Source organism: Salvelinus alpinus, chromosome 2 (genome assembly GCF_045679555.1).
Source record: "Salvelinus alpinus chromosome 2, SLU_Salpinus.1, whole genome shotgun sequence".
Lineage (NCBI taxonomy): Eukaryota > Metazoa > Chordata > Actinopteri > Salmoniformes > Salmonidae > Salvelinus > Salvelinus alpinus.
Window position 1 is genome coordinate 120,941,231 of NC_092087.1, and position 23,098 is coordinate 120,964,328.

Below are 23,098 nucleotides of genomic sequence, written 5' to 3' on the forward strand. Positions count from 1 at the left end.
TATATCTACACTGAACAAAAATATAAAACGCATCATGCAACAACTTCAAAGATTTTACTAGGTTACAGTTCATATAAGGGAATCAGTCAATTTAAATAAATTCATTAGGCACTAATCTATGGATTTCACATGACTGGGAATACAGATATGCATTGGTTGGTCACAGATACTTTAAAAAAAAAGGTAGGGGCGTGGATCTGAAAGCCAGCATCTGGTGACCACCACTTGCCTCATGCAGCACGACATCTCCTTCACATAGAGTTGATCAGGCTGTCGATTGTGGCCTGTGGAATGTTGTCCTACTCCTCTTGCTGGATATTGGCAGGAACTGGAACCCGCTGTCGTACACGTCGATCCAGAGCATCCCAAACATGCTCAATGGGTGACATGTCTGGTGAGTATGCAGGCCATGGAAGAACTGTGATATTCTGAGCTTCCAGGAATTGTGTACAGATCCTTGTGACATGGGGCTGTGCATTATAATGCTGAAACATGAGGTGATGGCACCGGATGAACGGCACAACAATGAGCCTCATGATCTCATCACGGTATCTCTATGCATTCACATTGCCATCGATAAAATGCAATTGTGTTTGTTGTCCGTAGCTCTTGCCGGCCCAAGCTTATTGATCAGCTTATTGATATGCCACACCTGTCAGATGGATTGATTCTCTTGGCAAAGGAGCAATGCTCACTAACAGGGACGTAAACACATTTCTACACAACATTTTAGAGAAATAAGCTTTTTGTGCATATGGAACATTTCTGGGATCTTTTATTTTAGCTCATGAAACATGGGGTCAACACTTTACATGTTGCGTTTATATTTTTGGTCAGTATATTTCTTTCCACAAAGAGGCTCTACATAAACTCACAAGAATCAGCTTTGTCTCCACAAAAACATACAAATAGTGCTTTAAGCAGCGATTTATTGAAGCATACTGTAGGAATTGGTACAGTGAAGAAAGTGGTGCATTTCCATGTACAGTACAGTGATTTGCATCTGTTTAGACCTCTGAAAACAAACTATGACATGTCTAACATTTTCCAACCCACTGCTTTATGAAAATAGCAACATTAAGCATTGATGCATACTTTGCATAGTAACATGGTACCTAGCGTGTCTACAACATCATCCAAACTACTGCTTTATGTAAATAGCAACACTAAAACATTGATGCATAGTGTAGTAGTACATCACACAATCCTCTAGTTGGACTGAATCTTACATTGCCAGTTGCCACACATCCAAGTCTTCACTTGGATAAAGTCAGTGGTAATCGAGGTTCATTACACAACCCTCCAGTTTTCTGGGATTTTGGATGGTGCCAAGAGCCTAGCCTGTAGCAGCTGGGGCCTTGCTTTCCTGAAGAGCTGTGTGCTGTTGTGTCCCTCTCTGCCCCCTGTCCCGGTTCTGCCCGGTTGGCCCCGGTCCCAGCCTCTGTTTTGGGGCTAATCCATGAGGTCTATTTATCCTGTGTCGGAGGAGGAGGGGATAAAGGGCGAGGAGCGACAGCTAAACCTCTAATCCAGCTACAGCACTGGGACACTTTTAACGAGATCCCAGATTGGGGCTGTCTGGATTAGAAAGAGAAATAAACAGACACGGCGACAGAGAGAGAAAGAATGACAGAGAGAGAAAGAGCGACAGAGTGTGAAAGAGCAGGCCCATTAGGTTGAGACAGGCAGTCACAACATAGCCCACTCAGACTAGAGAGGCCCAGTGTACGGGACAGCCCTCTGAGGATCTAGTCTGCCCAGATGGCCCCTCTCAGACACTCTCTCCCCCTGGGAGGGCTTTCTATCGATGTCTACAAACTGTCAACAACAGTAGAGTTTCAGGGTCAGCACAGAGACAGAGAGAGCGAGATACCTTTTGTTTATTATCCATTTCACTTGCTTTGGCAATGTAAACATATGTTTCCCATACCAATAAAGCCATTAAATTGAATTGAGAGAGAAAGCAGAATCGAAAGGAGATTTTAATGCAGGAGAAGAAAGCATACACGCACAAACACAAGCTAACCCCTCTACCCTGCTCTCTGCCCTGCTCCACTGACAGGTGTAGTGAGTGGTATGACATCTACCACTTGTGAAGGACCGCAGGGGTTACTTAGGGGAGGAATGAGTCACTCTGATACTCTGGCTGGGAAGATGAAGAGAAGATGAGTGTCCCTGGTGTATCTCTAATGCGAACTATGTCTCTCGCCTCACAGGAGACACAGCAGGCAGCCGGGCCTGGGCATGTTAGCGCTAGCATAAACAAGTTAGCGCGGTAATGCTAACTGACTCACCCCAGGTGACAGACGAGCAGATGCTACAGAGGTAACTGCAACTGATCCTATTTTGAGGAGAGCTATTGAACGAGGTTATGCTTTACAAAGTGAGTGATGACAGGGAACACTGCTGGTTTGACAGTCTGCTGTCTGTCCCGTCTCTCGGTACTTGGGTGTGTGTTGTGTGTGCTGTGGTTGCAGTCAAATTTATTTACACGGAGGGATGGAGCATGAATTTGCACATCCTATATAAAGTGCTTAACGATGAGTCGAAATCCACCTAGCCTATTGTCTTCTTTTAGTGAAAGTGATTTACAAAAGTAAACATACTAGCAATATGCTGGCTACTGTTGATAGTCTGCAAAAAGAAAGCTACAAAAAGACATGTAGAATTAGTCTTGGCTAGCCTACTGTAGCCATGTTGATATGTCTTTTGGACTCAAAGAGGCAACGTCCTATTTTCAAATCTTCTCAAAATTACATACTTTTGAAAAAAAATTACGCAATTAATACAATTCTAAAGAATAGCGTAATGACTTACATTGCCAAATTATATTACACAGCTTTTTAATACATATAATCACCAAATGTAGCCTCTTAATAGCTTAATATAGAGAGAAAGCATGCTGCCAACCTATAGGCCCTGCATGACCCCAGTGCATTTAAAGGGATACTTCTGGGTTTTGGCAATGAAGTTTTCACAAGCTAATGCTAGGTACCTACTAGCATGCTAGCAGTTACCATAAACTTCCAGCCATTGTGTTAATGCTAGTTAGCAATTGTGCTAATGCTAGTTAGCAACTTCCTTCAAACATTCATTGCCAAAATACTGAATTATCCCTTTAAGAACTACACCATGTCCGGGCCAGTAGAAATTCTGTTCAGGCCAGTAGATTTTTTCCAGGGCCCAACATGACAAATTTTACCAGTGAGAAAAAAAAGCTACCGTTGGACCCTGGCGTGTTTCATAAACATCCACGGAGTGGTGGCGCATATGCTCTTTACTGTGCTTTGATTGACGAACAGCCAGCTTGACTTGTTTATAAAAGGTGTGGAACTGACTGTAGGAAGTCAATCTCATATATCCTTGCCATTCATAAATCATACAACGTAGTTACTGTATATGTCCATGGTGTCGCATCGGGACAAGTAAACTAAAGATCTCATTTGTATTTTTGATATGAAGTCTTTTAGTACTCGCCAGACAATGATGTTAAAGTGAGTGACTCGTCAGTAGTCCAACTGCTCTCTTAACGATGCGATTCGGTAATTTGGCTCTCTAATTTGCATACTGGTAGGCTTTGAATTGTTTTAAAAGCCACGTATACTTATTTTCAAAAGATATATACTGTCGGTCTACTGATTTAATGAAAATTTTGAGAATGCTGCTTTCTGTGTGGCAAAGCCCATGTTCAACACCTACTTCATTCTTCAATCATACCTGAAGCCTGTGGAAGTCAGACTCTTACAGGATGCATTAAAGGCCCAGTGCAGTCAAAATGAAGTTGTTCCTGTGTTTTATATCATATTGCACAACAGCTGATGAAACTAACAATGTAAAAGTGTGAAAATATTTGATCAGTGTTATATCCTGATTGTATTTTCAGCCAGAAACTATCCAGTATTAGAATGTACCAGAGGCCACCAAAATAGAGCTTGTTCGGCAAAAATGTCTTAACCTGACCCTGGCTGGCTACTCCATGTGCTTGTGGAAAACACTGTATGCTGCTGTTGTTTAGTGTGAAGGAGCGCAGGGGTAACTTAGAGGAATGAGTCACTCTGATCGGGAAGATGAGCAGAAGACGAGTCCTGTATGTTGGGGTGCCTGCCTAGCATGTTAGCACTCTAATGCCAACTGACTCACCCACAGTGATGAGACCAGCTGGGGATGAGTCAGCATGAGGCAACAGAGGGTCTCTACATAGTCGATCTTTTTGTCCCAACTAGGCAACATACTTAACCAACTGAGCTAATTGATCAACTCAGTGATTGAATTTAACACAGCTGGTCTTCCAGGTCAGTTCAATCAAAAAAATGGCACTCAAGGACTAGGGTCGAGAGTCCTGTACTGCATGTTGGCACGCAAGGACTAGGGTCGAGAGTCCTGTACTGCATGTTGGCACGCAAGGACTAGGGTCGAGAGTCCTGTACTGCATGTTGGCACGCAAGGACTAGGGTCGAGAGTCCTGTACTGCATGTTGGCACGCAAGGACTAGGGTCGAGAGTCCTGTACTGCATGTTGGCACGCAAGGACTAGGGTCGAGAGTCCTGTACTGCATGTTGGCACGCAAGGACTAGGGTCGAGAGTCCTGTACTGCATGTTGGCACGCAAGGACTAGGGTCGAGAGTCCTGTACTGCATGTTGGCACGCAAGGACTAGGGTCGAGAGTCCTGTACTGCATGTTGGCACGCAAGGACTAGGGTCGAGAGTCCTGTACTGCATGTTGGCACGCAAGGACTAGGTTAAACCAGAGAGGAAGGCTTATTCCAAATACCTCCCCTTAGCCCTCCCCCTCGTTTTAGAGGGTCGCTCGGTGGAGGAGTGGCACTCAAAATGGAGCAACTAGTGGAAGGGAGAGCTAAATTAGGCCTAGGGAATGGGACATCACTACATCAGTTGCGCACATCAGAAACTGTCAACGGATACCACTCAATTCATTGACGACGAGCCTTGTGTTTTTCACAATGCCTGTACTGGTGGCAGTAATAGCTTTCCTTATATTTCTCGTGCAACAAATACATACTTACCATATGAACAACAAATGAGAACAGCAGAACAGCAATATGCCCGTAATATACCCATCCTCTGGTTGTGGTTCAAACTGGAGGAATACTGAAGCTGGACTTTCATTCCATAGCAGTTTGACATTTAACAGTCGCATTTCCTTCACTCAGTCACTACCAGTGGAAGTACTGTTCTGAAGTCATCAAACCGGCACTAGGCTACAGTCATAGATAGAGGCTCCGTGTGGCAGATATCTAGGCTAATCAATGGAAGATGGAATTAAAATGACAGAACTAAAAGTTAAATGAGAAAGACAGGCTACAACACCGAGAGCCAACAGGTAGGCTGCTACTTAATAATCTGAATGCGAAATAAATGTACACATACATGTTATTCAATCATTGCACCCACACTGCTCGCGTGCGCAAACGAGCGTCTGCGTTGCCAAGCTCTAAAATAGAAGTCAGTTCTTTTTGTGACGCTGAATGCGGTACTAGTCCTGCCTCTCCCATCTCCTCATTGGTTTATAGAAGCATATACCCACGTGTCATCGCCTCATTGGTTATACCCACGTGGGTGATTGAAAGATGAACTGAGGTCGGTAATACACCTTATTATGAAAGTTAGTTGCCAATCGCCATATAAAGTACAAAGAAGAAAAAGCCTGGAAGGAGGAGAGATGACTAGAAACGATTCGGTTGACCGTTATATGTGTGGATTAATTGTCAGAGTCAAGGACCTTGTGCATTTCAGGTAAAATAACACCTCAATGTTTATATCCCAGGTCAAATTAGCTAGCAACAGCAAGCTAGCTAGCTAAATAGGACAAATTAACTAGCAACTGCAAGCTAGCTAGCTAAATTGCCATAAATGCTTTTCAACCTGTCCCCAAATTAATATAATTGGTTCAGAGATTGTTTTGATATTTCAACCTGCATGCTGTGATCGCATTTGGTGTGGGGGGACAAAATCAATTTGCGGACGCGCTCATTTGGGCATGGTGTGATTTGCTATAGAAAGGAATGGAAACCGCACAGTTAAAGTAATGTAGTCTCAATTAGCCTAGCTAAGCTAATTTCTCTCAGTTTGATGCAGTCAAGACAGATACTACGTAATCAGACGAGATGAATAACGAGCAATACGTCTACCACTGCGAGTCAACATGGTTGCCATCTCTCTCCCTCTCCCTGCTCCCCTGGTTACTCTCAGACGCACACCACAAGGCTTCTGGAACTGCAAAATATGGTTATTTTGCTCAAATGTGTACAGAAACAATTGTAACAGGATCGTTACATCGTAACTATTACTTCTCAGAGGCAGTGGTGTCACAAAACTCATCAGAAACTCTGGATATAGACTTTTCCTTAAGGAAAAGCACCTTTAGTCAATCCGCTTTCTCTGTGACAGCTTCCCATGTCTGGAATACACTGCCATCAGACACACATAACTGCACCACATATCACACTTTCACAAAATGCATGAAGACATGGCTAAAGGTCAATCAGATGTGAACATAATCCCTAGCTGTGTATTGCCGCTTTCCATGTTGTCTGTAGCTTGTGAGGTGTGGAAACACTTTGTTGCTTTTATGAATTTTGTCTTGCTGCTTTTTGTTCTATGTTGCTCTGTCTGTATGCTATGTCTTGCTTGTCCTATGTTGCTCTGCGTGTGCTCACTGCTCAATGATTGTCTATATTGTAATTCTTTTTAATAACCTGCCCAGGGACTGCGATTGAAAATTAGCCGGCTGGCTAAAACCGGCACTTTTACTGAAACGTTGATTAATGTGCACTGTCCCGGTAAAAATAAAATAAATAAACTAGAGTTTGGGTATAACCAGAGATACTGGATATAATGACGGGATACGCATCAATCCCTAACAATGGGATTCGTTGTCCACAGAGCGGAATGGCAGGCTGTCGAGCTCCTGTCTATTCCTCTCTGGTGATTGGTGTATAGATCTCGTTATTTAATAGTTTTGTCAAAAATATTAAAATGCGGGGTGTTGACGTCAACCGCCTGTTTTCAATGTAGAGTGAGATGCTATGCTAACCTCATGAATATGCATAGATTGTCACGAGTTCCAACAGGGACAACTCTGATATAAAGAGTTCTTTATTAGAAGTTGCCGGGATATCACTCGCATCACACTTACGTCGGTACACTCGTAACATGCTAAGCATTTTGAAATGTCTACTAGATCAAAAAGCCTCACAATATCCCAATAGCAATACATTTTTATCTTGACTAAACTCTCATTGCCCCCCCATACAAAAAAACACTTCACTTGCTTAATAATTAATAATCTTCTAAATGTGGACAGATTATGGGCGGAGTAAACCCTCTCGCTCCGCCTCTTCGGGCTCAATCCCAGTTACCCCCAACCTCAGCCCTCCCCCTCCGTTTTGTGCCATCCCGCGAGTCACATCGAGTCGAAGTGGTGTTCCAATTCAACTTTGAGTGAGGGGTAGTGCCTTTGAGCCCTGTAGTTGACCCTCCAAACGATGCAAATTGACATGCAGACTTCCTATCTAGTGGTTATCAGAACTACCATGAAGCACTGTGACCCAAGTCTCTAAAGTTGCAAAAATACTACGATGGAAGCAAACTTAAGTAATTATTACGTCATAACAAAATCATGCAAAAAATTTAAAGTTAAGAGGAATATTTTAATGCAGGAAAGGATTATGCATATTTTTTGGTCATAAGTTAATTTACGAAATTTGCTATTTAACAAGGTGACTAGCTAACATTAGCCAACTAACCATATATTTAGCTTGCTGGTGGACGTGACATTTGTATGACTTGTAATACGTGTTGTTGAATGTTTTAGAGACTCCTGAGCAAACCAGGCTGTCATCTTGTGAAACCCAGTGCAGTGGATGTAAAGAATCTAGTTTAGCTAGCTAAAACATGTACTGCAAATTGATTCTACAATTTTGTAAGCTTGTTTTGCTGATCATGAACAAATATTTCACTTCTTTATGGTAGTAACTTAACTATGGCTGTGAAATTTGGATTGTTGACGTTAAGAAAAAAAATCCCTAACCGAAAAGCGTCCCCCCCCCCCCTCACTAAATGTAAAATCACAGTGCAACTATCACAAAACTACCACCAACAGGTCCTGATCATCATCATAAAGGGATTTGTGATTTTTTTTTTAACAAATAACTAACGCAACTATGCTGTAACATTTAGTAGGAGAAAAAAAAGGCTCATTTTTAGCTACTTTATTAACCGGAGCTGTACAAGGGAGAGTGAAGCAGAGCAGCAGCCAGGCAGGCTCTTTTAAATAAATAAAACAAATGCCACTTTCGGAACCGCAAAAGTTATGGGTGTTTTCACGCACATTATGTTGATGGAATTGTGTTCCATCACAACGGCCAAATTACAGGATGGGAAAGAAGAAATTGCTTAATTTATCTCACACAGACACACGCACACAGTTCCTGAAACAATTATGCTTTTCCTGGAATTGAAGCAAACCAGTAAATAATCTTGCAGTGAGCATTTAGCCTGTTCCCTCCAGTCCCTGAAGTATACAAATAGAGTGAGAACAATCAATATCAGGAAGTGGCTCTATTGACATCACAGTAAAGACAAATGAGGTGTGAGAAGGCAACTTGTTCATCCAAAATGGAACCCTATTTTCATATATAGCGCACGACTTTTGATTGGGCCCATAAGACTCTGGTCAAAAGTAGTGCACTATATAGGGAATAGGGAGCCATTTCAGGGTGTTGTGAAAAAAAATGTATTTAAAAGCTCAGGGGAGGGAGGGAAAACAAAGCTTCTAGTTAGAAAGCCATCCGTATAAAGCTAACAGGCCAATGTATTGTATGGTTGGTCCACATGGGAGAAGGCCGGTTTAGGTTTAATCAATGGTTAAAGCATTTGACTGGGCTTAGAGATGGATCTTTGAAAGAGCACTGTAGAGAGGGTGAGAGGCTGTGTGTGTTGTGAGAGAGAGGAGAGGGTGAGAGGATGTGTGGTGTGAGAGGGAGGAGAGGGTGAGAGGCTGTGTGTGGTGTGAGAGAGAGGGTGAGAGGCTGTGTGTGGTGTGAGAGAGGAGAGGGTGAGAGGGCTGTTTCCGAGGCATTAGACAGAGCAGTGTTGGGGATCGCAGCTTTGAGGAAAAACATCATGTTGAAGAGCCCACGCTAGTCCCACTGTGGATTAGTTTAGTGTGTGTCTGTGTACGTGCGTGTGTTTTCTAGGGTGGGCTTGACACAGTTGTGTGTATGCATCTGCTTGCATGCGTTTTGTGAGGCTGAGAGTCAAGAGAAGCATTAGCTGTGACAGGAAAAGATGTCTTGCTTTTCACACTGTCGGGCCCATGATCACACTCGTAGCTAAAGAGCAGTAGGGAGTGGGTTGTGGTGAGCCTCAACTACTGTAGCCCTGGAGAGAATTAAGACTGGGTGAAGTCAACCCATGCAAAATGAAACTATCTGGAAATTTCTGAGCACACCTGAAAATACTCTTTTCTTCTGAAAGTTTAAAATCCCTCGTTCCTTAGACGTTGTCAAATCTCAGGACATTCCCAACAGAAATGGAGCGAACTCGGCATCTACCCATCCCAAACCACACAGGAGGACAAGCAGGAAAACAAGGAAGCAAGGCTCCAGGATGGCTTCAAAGCGAAGGTCCCTGAACACAGGGGTAACAAGAGCAGCCTTTGGCCTTACGACTGGGTCAGACAGTAGCAGTAAACTTTTCAAAGATACACTGAGACAACTCTGTGTGTGTGTGTGTGTGTGTGTGTGTGTATGTATATATATATATATACAGTGGGGAGAACAAGTATTTGATACACTGCCGATTTTGCAGGTTTTCCTACTTACAAAGCATGTAGAGGTCTGTAATTTTTATCATAGGTACACTTCAACTGTGAGAGACGGAATCTAAAACAAAAATCCAGAAAATCACATTGTATGATTTTTAAGTAATTAATTTGCATTTTATTGCATGACATAAGTATTTGATCACCTACCAACCAGTAAGAATTCCGGCTCTCACAGACCTGTTAGTTTTTCTTTAAGAAGCCCTCCTGTTCTCCACTCATTACCTGTATTAACTGCACCTGTTTGAACTCGTTACCTGTATAAAAGACACCTGTCCACACACTCAATCAAACAGACTCCAACCTCTCCACAATGGCCAAGACCAGAGAGCTGTATAAGGACATCAGGGATAAAATTGTAGACATGCAACAGGCTGGGATGGGCTACAGGACAATAGGCAAGCAGCTTGGTGATAAGGCAACAACTGTTGGCGCAATTATTAGAAAATGGAATAAGTTCAAGATGACGGTCAATCACCCTCGGTCTGGGGCTCCATGCAAGATCTCACCTCGTGGGGCATCAATGATCATGAGGAAGGTGAGTTATCAGCCCAGAACTACACGGCAGGACCTGGTCAATGACCTGGAGAGAGCTGGGACCACAGTCTCAAAGAAAACCATTAGTAACACACTACACCGTCATGGATTAAAATCCTGCAGCGCACGCAAGGTCCACCTGCTCAAGCCAGCGCATGTCCAGGCCCGTCTGAAGTTTGCCAATGACCATCTGGATGATCCAGAGGAGGAATGGGAGAAGGTCATGTGGTCTGATGAGACAAAAATAGAGCTTTTTGGTCTAAACTCCACTCGCCGTGTTTGGAGGAAGAAGAAGGATGAGTACAACCCCAAGAACACCATCCCAACCGTGAAGCATGGAGGTGGAAACATCATTCTTTGGGGATGCTTTTCTGCAAAGGGTACAGGATGACTGCACCGTATTGAGGGGAGGATGGATGGGGCCATGTATCGCGAGATCTTGGCCAACAACCTCCTTCCCTCAGTAAGAGCATTGAAGATGGGTCGTGGCTGGGTCTTCCAGCATGACAACGACCCGAAACACACAGCCAGGGCAACTAAGGAGTGGCGCCGTAAGAAGCATCTCAAGGTCCTGGAGTGGCCTAGCCAGTCTCCAGACCTGAACCCAATAGAAAATCTTTGGAGGGAGCTGAAAGTCCGTATTGCCCAGCGACAGCCCCGAAACCTGAAGGATCTGGAGAAGATCTGTAGGGAGGAGTGGGCCAAAATCCCTGCTGCAGTGTGTGCAAACCTGGTCAAGAACTACAGGAAACGTATGATCTCTGTAATTGCAAACAAAGGTTTCTGTACCAAATATTAAGTTCTGCTTTTCTGATGTATCAAATACTTATGTCATGCAATAAAATGCAAATTAATTACTTAAAAAATCATACAATGTGATTTTCTGGATTTTTGTTTTAGATTCCGTCTCTCATAGTTGAAGTGTACCCATGATAGAAATTACAGACCTCTACATGCTTTGTAAGTAGGAAAACCTGCAAAATCGGCAGTGTATCAAATACTTGTTCTCCCCACTGTATATATATATCTCTGTGCATGTGTGCACTGCCAGCTCTCCAGTCAGACGATCTCATGCTGTAATTAGGTCAGATTCACTTCCAAGGGTAATAAGCATCATCTATGCTACAGTAGCCGCAGGGGGACGAGGGTGCAAAAATGTTTTTAACACCCTGCCATTGTATTGAGGGGAGTGCATGATTTGTTAGAACATCCTAACTTAACCTATAGGGGGAGTGCCCGATTTGTTAAAACACCCGGACATTAGTTCACAAACCTAACCTGACGGGAGGTGACGAGAGAGAGCCTGGCACAGGAATGTGGGTTTACTTTAGACCTGTTCTCCCTCGGTCTTCTTTAGCACCTCTAGCAGGTCACATGCTCTGACATGGGACCTGCTAGTTTGTTAAAATCTCTCACTCACTCTCTTTCTGCCAGGGGAAATAAATAAACAGGGCCTCGTTCTCTCTATCAACAATGCTTCAGTCGGCAGGATGAAGAGAACGAGGGATGAAGGGAACAGAGGAGAGAAATGGAGAGATGGAGGAGTGCAGCCAGCCGCATCGCTCACCTTCATTTCCTCCTTCTGGAGGACAAAGATAAGGACAAGAGCTGTGACAGAGAAGGGCAGATGGATTAATGATTGTTCTGTTCTTCTCTCAATGGGGATAGTCAATGTGGGTCTATTGTCTTTCCTTCCATCGCCCTTGTCTTGACACTCATCTGGATAGAGTGGTGATTCCACCTTGTAAATGGGAGCGTTGATATACTGTACATTCGCCCTGTCAAAGGAGTCAGTGTCAACCACACACGCACCCATACACACTCATTAGTATACACATAGAAATGCTATGGTAAAACGGCAGAAGAACATTTACATTTAAGTCATTTAGCAGACGCTCTTATCCAGAGCGACTTACAAATTGGTGCATTCACCTTATGATATCCAGTGGAACAACCACTTTACAATAGTGCATCTAACTCTTTTAAGGGGGAGGGGGGGGGTTAGGAGGATTACTTTATCCTATCCTAGGTATTCCTTAAAGAGGTGGGGTTTCAGGTGTCTCCGGAAGGTGGTGATTGACTCCGCTGACCTGGCGTCGTGAGGGAGTTTGTTCCACCATTGGGGTGCCAGAGCAGCGAACAGTTTTGACTGGGCTGAGCGGGAACTGTACTTCCTCAGAGGTAGGGAGGCGAGCAGGCCAGAGGTGGATGAACGCAGTGCCCTTGTTTGGGTGTAGGGCCTGATCAGAGCCTGAAGGTACGGAGGTGCCGTTCCCCTCACAGCTCCGTAGGCAAGCACCATGGTCTTGTAGCGGATGCGAGCTTCAACTGGAAGCCAGTGGAGAGAGCGGAGGAGCGGGGTGACGTGAGAGAACTTGGGAAGGTTGAACCTATCATGCATGACATAAGTGACCCATAGGACGCAGCTTCTGGTGTATAAGGTCCTAAGAAACCTAGCCAGGTTAACATCCGCCATGGGAATGAGTTCAGTTCACTAGCTAGTGTTGACAGACACTTTACTGTACATTCACAGTACATCCCGTTTTAGCTCCCGCTGCCTCTGGGAGAGTGGAGTGCTTTCTTTCTTTCTCTCCCTCTTTATCCTTCTGTGCCTGACTGCCAGCTCGGGAAAACAGACTTCTGACGTCCGTGGGTTTGCACCAAAAAGTCAAAGAGCCAAAGTGACCAGACCAGGCAGGTCTGAGATCTGTGCTGTATAGCCTTAGCCAAACGACATTGACAATGGCCATAGGATTTGGCTGTACAGCAAAAACTAATCTGGGACCAGGCTAGGTGCTGCTACTTACCTAAAAACTATTTAGCCAGACAAAGTCAGGTGATTTGAGACCAAAGCTGTTTGTTGTTTCCTTCTTCTCCTTTGTTTGACCAGAGTGATGCTCCATTCTCTTTGGACTTCTCCATCAGCCACGCAGACCGTGACCAGGTTCCTGTCTCAGATGGTTTTTCTTTCCACTCCTTGCTTGCAGGCTAAATTTAGACCTGATGGTGCACGGCTTTTGAGCTGCGGCCTCAGTTGACAGAAAAAATAAAGGGAGCGAGAAAGAGACGTTGCATGCCCCAGAGCCATTGAAAGTCTGTCCTGCATCAAAAAACCTCCGTAAATAAAAACTGAGGTCTCCTCTCATGCCCTTCTAAATGCATGAGAAAAACCGAGATGTTTGTGTTACTCAAGACATCATACAAGACTTCTGGCGGCAAGTGTTGTTTATTTCTGCCATTCTCTTCCTGACAACTCAATTCCAGAGAATAAACTCCTCCACCCTTTGTAAAGTGGGGGATGGGGGAGTTACCCTACATATTAGGAGGAAATAATCTCTCATCTTCACAGATTTCTAAAAATATCTATGAGGACTTAATGTCCCCTGTATTGTAAGGGGATCTCAAGAACTGAGCTAAATCGATCATGGACATGGCACGTCACGCATTGGAAGACAGTAGGCTTACTCCATTAGAGCTCAATTCATCAAGAGAGAGTAGACCTATTTCACAAGAGCCACTTCACTGAATACCATGTAACAACACTTGTGTAATAGTACATGCTGGAACAGTACTGGAGCATTGACACAGTGCCAGGCCAGAAGCTTTGAAGTGTGTGGTTAAGAAGAGGACACCTATGGGCCCCGAGAATTGTGCCTAAGAGCCCCGTTCTCCCGCCATCCTCCCTCCACGGTCAGAATTCAATTCGGAAAGGAGGGATAAGATCACTGCCGACGTTCCTGAATCCCCTCCAGATTCTCCCTCTATGAACTCAGAAGAGCCAAGACTGCGTCAGCAGAGCGTTCCCTGGGAAGTTGCAAAAACGGAACTCGACAGAACCCTTTCGCAACTCCGGGCGGACTTCATGCATGCATGCATGCTACGCAGGAAGAACCGAGCAGGGAGAGAGAAAAAAAAAAGAGAGAATAGCCTCGGGTGTAGTAGTGTTTTTACCGGCAAGTTGTTGCCACACACCACATCACACTCTTGGACGATTAATATTTATGTGGTACCCGCCAAGCGAGCGAAGCCTAAGGCCCAGGGGATGGAGCAAGCTGCCTGGCATACTCCCCATCCCCTTCTACAGGGCTGAGATAAAGAATGTTCGCTCTCCATTGAGCTTCATTTCTGTGAACAAATCAGATAACACAAGAAAAAAAATCGATTGATTTGGCTGTTAGAATATAGCCCGCTCCCAGGTCTGTTTGTGCCGTCTTGCTAAATGCTATGGTCATTGTCACGCCGGCTAAAAGCTTGGCTAATACAGGAGGGACATTGGTTTGGCTGACAGAATGTACTATACGAATAGTAAAAGTTACTTAGACTAGTGTATACTGTATGCAATATAGCCTGCACTCACATGCCTCCTATCACCGATCGGCAATCGCACCAATTGTCCTTCAGATGCTCCTCTTGGGCAGTTCCAGACTTGTTAAGTCGGTAGATGCCGCCAGAAACGGCGTGACGAACACTGCTTCTCTTTGAAGTGCGAAAGCCGCTGCATGATGAACTGAGGTTGAATGAGGCAACAAATTGACTGACAACTTTGTTCACTGTTTTCACAGCTCGCGGCCATATTCCTTTTAAGGCCACATGATCAGATTTGTTCCTGTTTCTAGTGTGAACATCTTCAACTGATGTTTCTCTCGAGGAGATATGAATGCGTATTCCTGTCCTGGTTTGCCAGATCTGTTTCTGCCTCTGAACGTGGCGTTGCCGGGGTACATTGCCAGAGTAGAGGAGAACAGAGCACAGGGCCAGACCGTTCTCAAAACACCAGCTGAAAGAGGGAACTGGAAAGAAGACAAGACTGCACACAACCACAACCAGCTGTTTACCTCAGAAACACACACTTCACTCTCAATCTTCTCTTTACTGCATATTGGGGTTTTTTTGCATATGGTTTTAACCCGAACTGACACCAGTATTATGATTGCAGTGCAGGCAGTCATGTGTCAGCATGCAGTTATGTCACAAAAAGTTCAGCTATAATAGAGCTTTTATAACCATTATAGCATGTCTTGAAGCAGAGCTGTTAATGTACAGTTCTGACACTGAAATGAAGGTGCTGTCATAATCCCAGCAAGGGAAGGGGTGTGGTTGGAAACATACTGCCAGCTCATCCTCTCTTTAGCTCTCCTTCTCCGTTTCTGACTGAGTGAGGGAAAATGTATAGAAGCCAAGGATGATACTGGAGACTTCCTGTTTCAGCATTATCACAGTCCACAGTCTAACCACAGAAGAAGTCCAATATTGCTGAACTACTGAGGATAATGAAAGGATTCAATGGAAGAGCTTATTAAGCGTAGTTTTTAACAAACTAGGGGGAGGGTTACTTACAGTAGCATTCTGTTTCCTCTTGTAGCATTTCTTTGACTAAAACTTATTGTCATATAGGCTACAAAGACTAATTTTGGGGTTGCTCATTCTGGTTCTCCACACAAAATGACGACTGCATGTAAAATGTGGCGTACAGTATAGGATGCTTGTTATAGGATGTGAGAAAGACAGAATTGTGTCCTGCCAAAGACTACCAGTGCTATCCTTTTCCATATCTGTACAGAAACAATCGCTGAACTTTTCCTTGAAAACATGACACCGATTACCATATGATTTGCCATTGGCAAAGACATTAGTTGCCCCTCATTCAATGTGTTGGAACCAAAGGACAACTAACACCCCTGCAACATGTTTATATTTCATTATATTCCCTCTCATTCTGTAGGTCTATCATAATAAATAGACCTTTGAAAAGACAAGGTAAAATCTCTTAGAAAATACTTTATTAAATCGACCAATTAAAGTGAATTAGGGGTCTTACTGGTTACAAGTTGTTAGATAATGTCCTTAAAACCAGTTACTGTGCAGGAGTGTCTAATATGAAGACACAAAATGACCAACAACAAAAAGGTAACAGGCTATTGCAAATAGTGTAATAACTAGGCCTAATAATAACCACAAAGGAAAAATATGACACATTTCTTAAGAATATAAATAGTGAAGCAATGGGCTGCTTACCTTCAACGTCTCTCCACGCTTAAAACTCAACTCATCATCTGCAGTGGCTTTGAAATCGTATTTGGCAATGGCCTCCATGGTGAGGATTGTTGGAACACCTGTATGCTGTGTTGATGAATGCACAAGTACCCTTCTGAAGTCTTTCAATTGAGTTTATTCCTCAAAGGAATGATGAAAATTATGAACAATGTCAGAAAAAAAAGAACAGAACAGCTCCGGTCCCGTTTTCCCCCTGGTCTGACCAGTCACTCCGAGTAGCACAAATACCCTCACTCGCTGCACGCCGCTACAAACCTGTGAATATGAACGCAGATAGAAAACCTGAGACTATGTAGCAGTAAAGCAACATTAACCAACACCGGAAAACAATGCACTAATATGATAGCTTGTGAAGTGATGCCGCGCCCATAGACAATACTAGCATTCTGACGCTCGCGCAATCAGGGGAGGAAGGATATAATCTGATTGACGTTTCCTCAAGCCAACTAAACCACATCATCTCCACAATTGACCAATCGGATGTGAGAATACTGTCATATCCAATAGGTGTTCTGTAGCTGTGCAAAACCAATGGGATTGCTAATTTACACGCCTTGTAGAGGATTTTTGACAGCAGATGTGGTTGATGACTCAAAACTCGAGCTAAATATGGAATGTCTAATTTCGACTCAAAATCGTTTTATGTCGCGTACAATGTTTTCTGCCCTCTTTCCTTGCCATTAGCCAAGTCATTCTTTTGTATACCTTTCCAGCTCATTCGAGTGAAAACAAAGAGCTGCGATAGTTGTAACAATGCAATAAATTATTGTTCACAAATTTGACAAGCAACAGTTTGTTACAAAGTTAAAAGTAACCTAGTTGTCACAATTGCTAAAACTACGAAATGAGACTTGTAGGCCTACTTTAGCTCCAACAGAAGAAAGATGACGAAGATACGACTATTAGGCTATTGTTGTGCTAGTCCTACAATGTAGGTTAATTAAACAAGAATATAGGCTAAATCATGTCAAAAAAGTGAACGACGGTCCACCAGGTCTTGCTTGAAATTAAACTGTTCAGGTCTCTGAAGTAACCTAGGCCTAGTCCACCTACACTCATTTAATGTTACCTTGTTTTCTACTTGCTATCCCTTGAAATTATACAAAAAACGTGTTTTTAGTAGGCTATCCACTTCCTAGAACGTGAGCTCTGTATATAGGAAGCTTCCTTATCGCGACATTTTGGGAATACTTAAATCTGCACAGAAATTTGCCCACTCCCCTGTTCCACTGCTCCGCCCTCTCGCTCTCTCTCTATGCAATTCAAAGGGCTTTATTGGCAGGGGTAACATGTTTAGATTGGCAATGGAAGTGGAATAGAAAATAAACAAAAGTGAAATAAACAATCAGGAATTAACAGTAAACATTAAACTCTCAAAAGTTTCTTAAAGAATAGAGACATTTCAAATGTTATCCTTCTGGCTATGCGCAATGTTGTAACAATGTGAAAATAGTTTAAGTACAAAAGCGAAAATAATTAGACAGATGAATATAGTTTGTATTTAAAATTGATGTTTTGCTTCACTGGTTGCCCTTTTGTGGCAACAGGTCACAAATCTTGCTGCTGTGATGGCACACTGTGGTATTTAACCTAATAGATAAGGGAGTTCATCAAAATAGGATTTGTTTTCAAATTCTTTGTGGGTCCGTGTAATCTGAGGGAAATATGTGTCTCTAATTGGCATTGGCAATGCTCCTTATATGGACACATCACTGCACTCTATACTCCTCTGTAAACTGGTAATCTCTGTATACCCGTCGCAAGACCCACCGGTTGATGCTTATTTATAAAACCCTCTTAGGCCTCGCTCCCCCCTATCTGAGATATCTACTGCATCCCTCATCCTCCACATAAAACACCCGTCTGCCAGTCACATTCTGTTAAAGGTCCACAAAGCGCACGCATCCCTGGCTTGCTCATCTTTTCAGTTCGCTGCAGCTAGCGACTGGAACGAGCAGCAAAAAACACTCAAACTGGACAATTTTATCTCAATCTCTTCATTCAAAGATTCAATCATGGACACTCTTACTGACAGCTGTGGCTGCTTTGCGTGATGTACTGTTGTCTCTACCTTCTTGCCCTTTGTGCTGTTGTCTGTACCCAATAATGTTTGCACCCTGTTTTGTGCTGCTACCATGTTGTGCTGCTGCCATGTTTTTGTCATGTTGTGTTGCTGCCATGCTATGTTGTCTTAGGTATCTCTTTATGTAGTGTTGTCTCTCTTGTCGTGATATGTGTTTTGTCCTATATATATATATATATATATTTTTTAATCCCAGCCCCGTCCCTGCCTTTTGGTAGGCCGTCATTGTAATTACAAATTTGTTCTAAACTGACTTGCCTAGTTAAATAAAGGTTACATTTTTAAAAGTCAGTCATACATTTGGCAGGAGGTTAGAAAGTGCAGCTCAGTTTCCACCTCATTTTGTGGAAACTGAGAATTCCTTAATTTTGGATCAGTCACAGTGATCAGGTATTCTGCCACTGTGTACTATTCTCTGTTTAGGGCCAAATAGCATTCCAGTTCTGTTTTTTTGGTTAGTTAATTCCAATGTGACAAGTAATTATCTTTTAGTTTTCTAATGATCTCTCTCTCACACAAACACACACTTTTGCATGAATATGCATGTGTGAAGAGTAGAAGACAAAATGTAGTTAGGCTCTAGACCTCACCTGTTGTAGTTGTGTCTTAAGGTGTAGGGTACATGTAGGCCTAATAGGTGTGTAATTCTAACAGGGACTCCATAGCAGGGATTACTTGGCCATCTAGTGGTACAAAATTAGAATAAATTGTGAAATGATACAGGAGAAAAAATATGCATATAATTTGATAGGCTACATACAGGTAATTGCCCCAAAAATGGACTTAACACTTGAATAAATGAGGGATACAAAATATATTGAAAGCAGGTGCTTTCACACAGGCGTGGTTCCCGAGTGAATTAAGCAATTAACATCGCATCATGCTTACTGCCCTGCAACACTATAGACATCGGGCGTCCAGCATTGCCAACAGCAATCAGATCAACTTCCAAATATTGTTTTACCAAGTAAAACGAGAGAGCGAGAGACAGAAAGGCTTTTGCTATGAGCTCATATGCCATCACCAGCAAGTGAGCTGTGCATCATTGGGTGAGTCAGTGAAACTAGAAAGCATTTTTTGGACTATAATTTTGAGTTGGATGACGTTTCAAAACGAATTTTCCCAGTCAGAACTTGTTTTTCCCCGATTTCTCAGTTGTCTTGAACACACTGAAGTCGGAGACTTTCACAACTCATAATTACCAGGTTTTTTAAACGCAGCATTAAAAACGATTATGCCAAAGTCTCCGGTCGTGTAAAATGACGTAGAATTGCATGAAATGCTTTTATAAAAGGCTGTTAGGTGCCTCCTAAGAAGAGGTAGGTGCAGGAGTCAGGAGCAGGAGAGCAAGGAATTCCAGTTTGCACAGTCGTTTATTATAAATCCCAACCCACCAACAACAGGCGGGAAAAATCACGAAACACACGGAGGAGAAACCTCTACTCCTAACACAGTACCAACGGTACAACGACTGTGAGGGGAAAAAACTCTGTGGCGCAAACACGCACCCCTAACAGAGCTAACACAGCAAAATAATCCCGCACGAAGACTAGCAGGCAGCGGAGGTTAATAAACCCACCGAAATTAACTAATCAGACACAGGTGATAACAACAACAGACAGACACAAATGAAAAGGAAAAATTGATCGGTGGCAGCTAGTAGGCCGGCGACGACGACCTCCGGAGCCACCTTCGGTGGAAGTCGTGACAAAGGCCCAACATTTCCCGGACACTAGGCCACAACACTCTACTGCTCTATGCCACTACGCAAATGTGATGATATGCATGCTTAGTTTTATTATAAAGGTGATTCTTTTCTATTGCGTTCTGGTACCTCAGAATATGCATATAGACGGACTAAAAGTACATTTATATTGTAAAACTTCTGACAGCCAACTTTCTAACTCCATCCATAACTTTTGGACATTATAGCACTGCAGAAGGCAGTTCTAGCCACTACAATATTATTTAAAAACAGCAAGACAGTTGCATTATTAACTACTTGAGAATTTTCCCTGAGCATTAGCATAATTTTTTTCTTTACCCAGATTTTATTGAGATTACATCGGAAGTTATCAATGGATTTCTATAATGTGTCGGTCTTGTATGATAACACCTCGCCGGTTGCAGTGAACTCATCTGAAGCTTCAACAGGTAAGCATTTATCATGATTTAAAATATTTTTACTGTAGGCTATTCAGTTTAGCAATTAAACAACCAGAGTGTAAAGGTCACTGCACTGGAGGACATTTTAGCGCGTTTTTAAAAGGATTCATATCCTACAATGATTTCACATGATCTTATTATGGCACACATAATGTAGGCTATAATGAAAGATACAGTCATCTTCTTTTTGTTTTCATTCGTTTTTCCTTGAAGACGGTAAATGGTTGGTTTCCTTCACTGCTCTGTGTAAAACTTGTTATTCAGAGGGAAATGAAAATCTGTCTAGCTTCCTGAAGGCACAGCTAGTGCCAACCTTTTCCTTTTTGAGTGACTTGTTTTTCGTCTGAATGGCTCACACTCTACCTTAATCTCAAAAGAACCATGAAAATTCCTGTGAACTTTTAGTCACCACACACATACAGTAGCAGCTATGTTATTGGGTTTTTGTCAATATAGCACATACCAAAGGCACTGAAATATATATTACTGGGTACTGAAAGATCTTCACAGGTTTGGTTTATGGATAGCCTTAGTCTACTATACTGTATATCAGGATTTATTACAATGTTCCTCTGCTTTGGCTGATACCAAAGTCCTGACTTCAGAGTCTGGAAAGGCTGTTTTGATGTTGTCGCCATGATGCGTTGATAACGAGGGGGTCTGTTTTCAAATCCAAACAGTGAGAGATCTCAACAAGACGCCTGATCCCTCGAGCTGATATGAATGTGGTATAGCAACACAGTGCCTTCAGAAAGTATTCAAAACACTTGACTTTTTCCACATTTTGTTGTGTTACAAAGTGGGATTCAAATGGATTTAATTGTATTTTTTTTGTAAACAATCTACACAAAACACTGTAATGTAAAAGTGGAAGAAAAACACAAGTATTCAACCCCCTAAGTCAATACATGTTAGAATCACCCTTGGCAGCAATTACAGCTGTGAGTCTTTCTGGGTAAGTCTTGTCGTGGAAATTTCCTGTATTACTCAATAAAGAGAGAGAGAGAGCCAACCACACACAAGTCAGAGTTAAATTATATATTCCATCTTTAATATACAGTGGGGAGAACAAGTATTTGATACACTGCCGATTTTGCAGGTTTTCCTACTTACAAAGCATGTAGAGGTCTGTCATTTTTCTCATAGGTACACTTCAACTGTGAGAGACGGAATCTAAAACAAAAATCCAGAAAATCACATTGTATGATTTTTAAGTAATTAATTTCAAATCAAATCAAAATCAAATCAAATTTTATTAGTCACATACACATGGTTAGCAGATGTTAATGCGAGTGTAGCGAAATGCTTGTGCTTCTAGTTCCGACAATGCAGTAATAACCAACAAGTAATCTAACCTAACAATTCCACAACTACTACCTTATACACACACACAAGTGTAAAGGGATGAAGAATATGTACATAAAGATATATGAATGAGTGGTGGTACAGAACGGCATGGCAAGATGCAGTAGATGGTATAGAGTACGGTATATACATATGAGATGAGTACTGTAGGGTATGTAAACATAAAGTGGCATAGTTTAAAGTGGCTAGTGGTACATGTATTACATAAAGATGGCAAGATGCAGTAGATGATATAGAGTACAGTATATACATATGAGATGGGTAATGTAGGGTATGTAAACATTATATTAAGTGGCATTGTTTAAAGTGGCTAGTGGTACATTTTTACATAATTTCCATCAATTCCCATTTTTAAAGTGGCTGGAGTTGAGTCAGTATGTTGGCAGCGGCCGCTAAATGTTAGTGGTGGCTGTTTAACAGTCTGATGGCCTTGAGATAGAAGCTGTTTTTCAGTCTCTCGGTCCCTGCTTTGATGCACCTGTACTGACCTCGCCTTCTGGATGATAGCGGGGTGAACAGGCAGTGGCTTGGGTGGTTGTTGTCCTTGATGATCTTTATGGCCTTCCTGTGACATCGGGTGGTGTAGGTGTCCTGGAGGGCAGGTAGTTTGCCCCCGGTGATGCGTTCTGCAGACCTCACTACCCTCTGGAGAGCCTTACGGTTGTGGGCGGAGCAGTTGCCGTACCAGGCGGTGATACAGCCCGACAGGATGCTCTCGATTGTGCATCTGTAGAAGTTTGTGAGTGCTTTTGGTGACAAGCCAAATTTCTTCAGCCTCCTGAGGTTGAAGAGGCGCTGCTGCGCCTTCTTCACAACGCTGTCTGTGTGGGTGGACCAATTCAGTTTGTCCGTGATGTGTACACCGAGGAACTTAAAACTTTCCACCTTCTCCACTACTGACCCGTCGATGTGGATAGGGGGGTGCTCCCTCTGCTGTTTCCTGAAGTCCACAATCATCTCCTTTGTTTTGTTGACGTTGAGTGTGAGGTTATTTTCCTGACACCACACTCCGAGGGCCCTCACCTCCTCCCTGTAGGCCGTCTCGTCGT

General features: G+C 42.9%; 1 protein-coding gene across 3 annotated transcripts in view; it reads right to left on the minus strand.

Moving 5' to 3' along the window:
* The window catches only part of LOC139568517 (growth factor receptor-bound protein 2-like), a 40,355-nt gene extending 22,674 nt beyond the window's left edge, over positions 1-17,681 (minus strand). Inside the window, exons 1-2 of one of the 3 annotated variants that reach the window (XM_071390392.1) lie at positions 17,505-17,681; positions 16,397-16,690 (exon numbers count right to left, since the gene is read on the minus strand). In XM_071390392.1, coding sequence (XP_071246493.1) covers positions 16,397-16,474 — 78 coding nt within the window. In that variant the 5' untranslated portion in view covers positions 16,475-16,690; positions 17,505-17,681. Of the gene's footprint in view, positions 1-16,396; positions 16,860-17,298 lie in introns of those variants that run through there. The other 2 variants (XM_071390393.1, XM_071390391.1) reach the window with 2 other exon arrangements.
* Between the last annotated feature and the right edge of the window lie 5,417 nt (positions 17,682-23,098).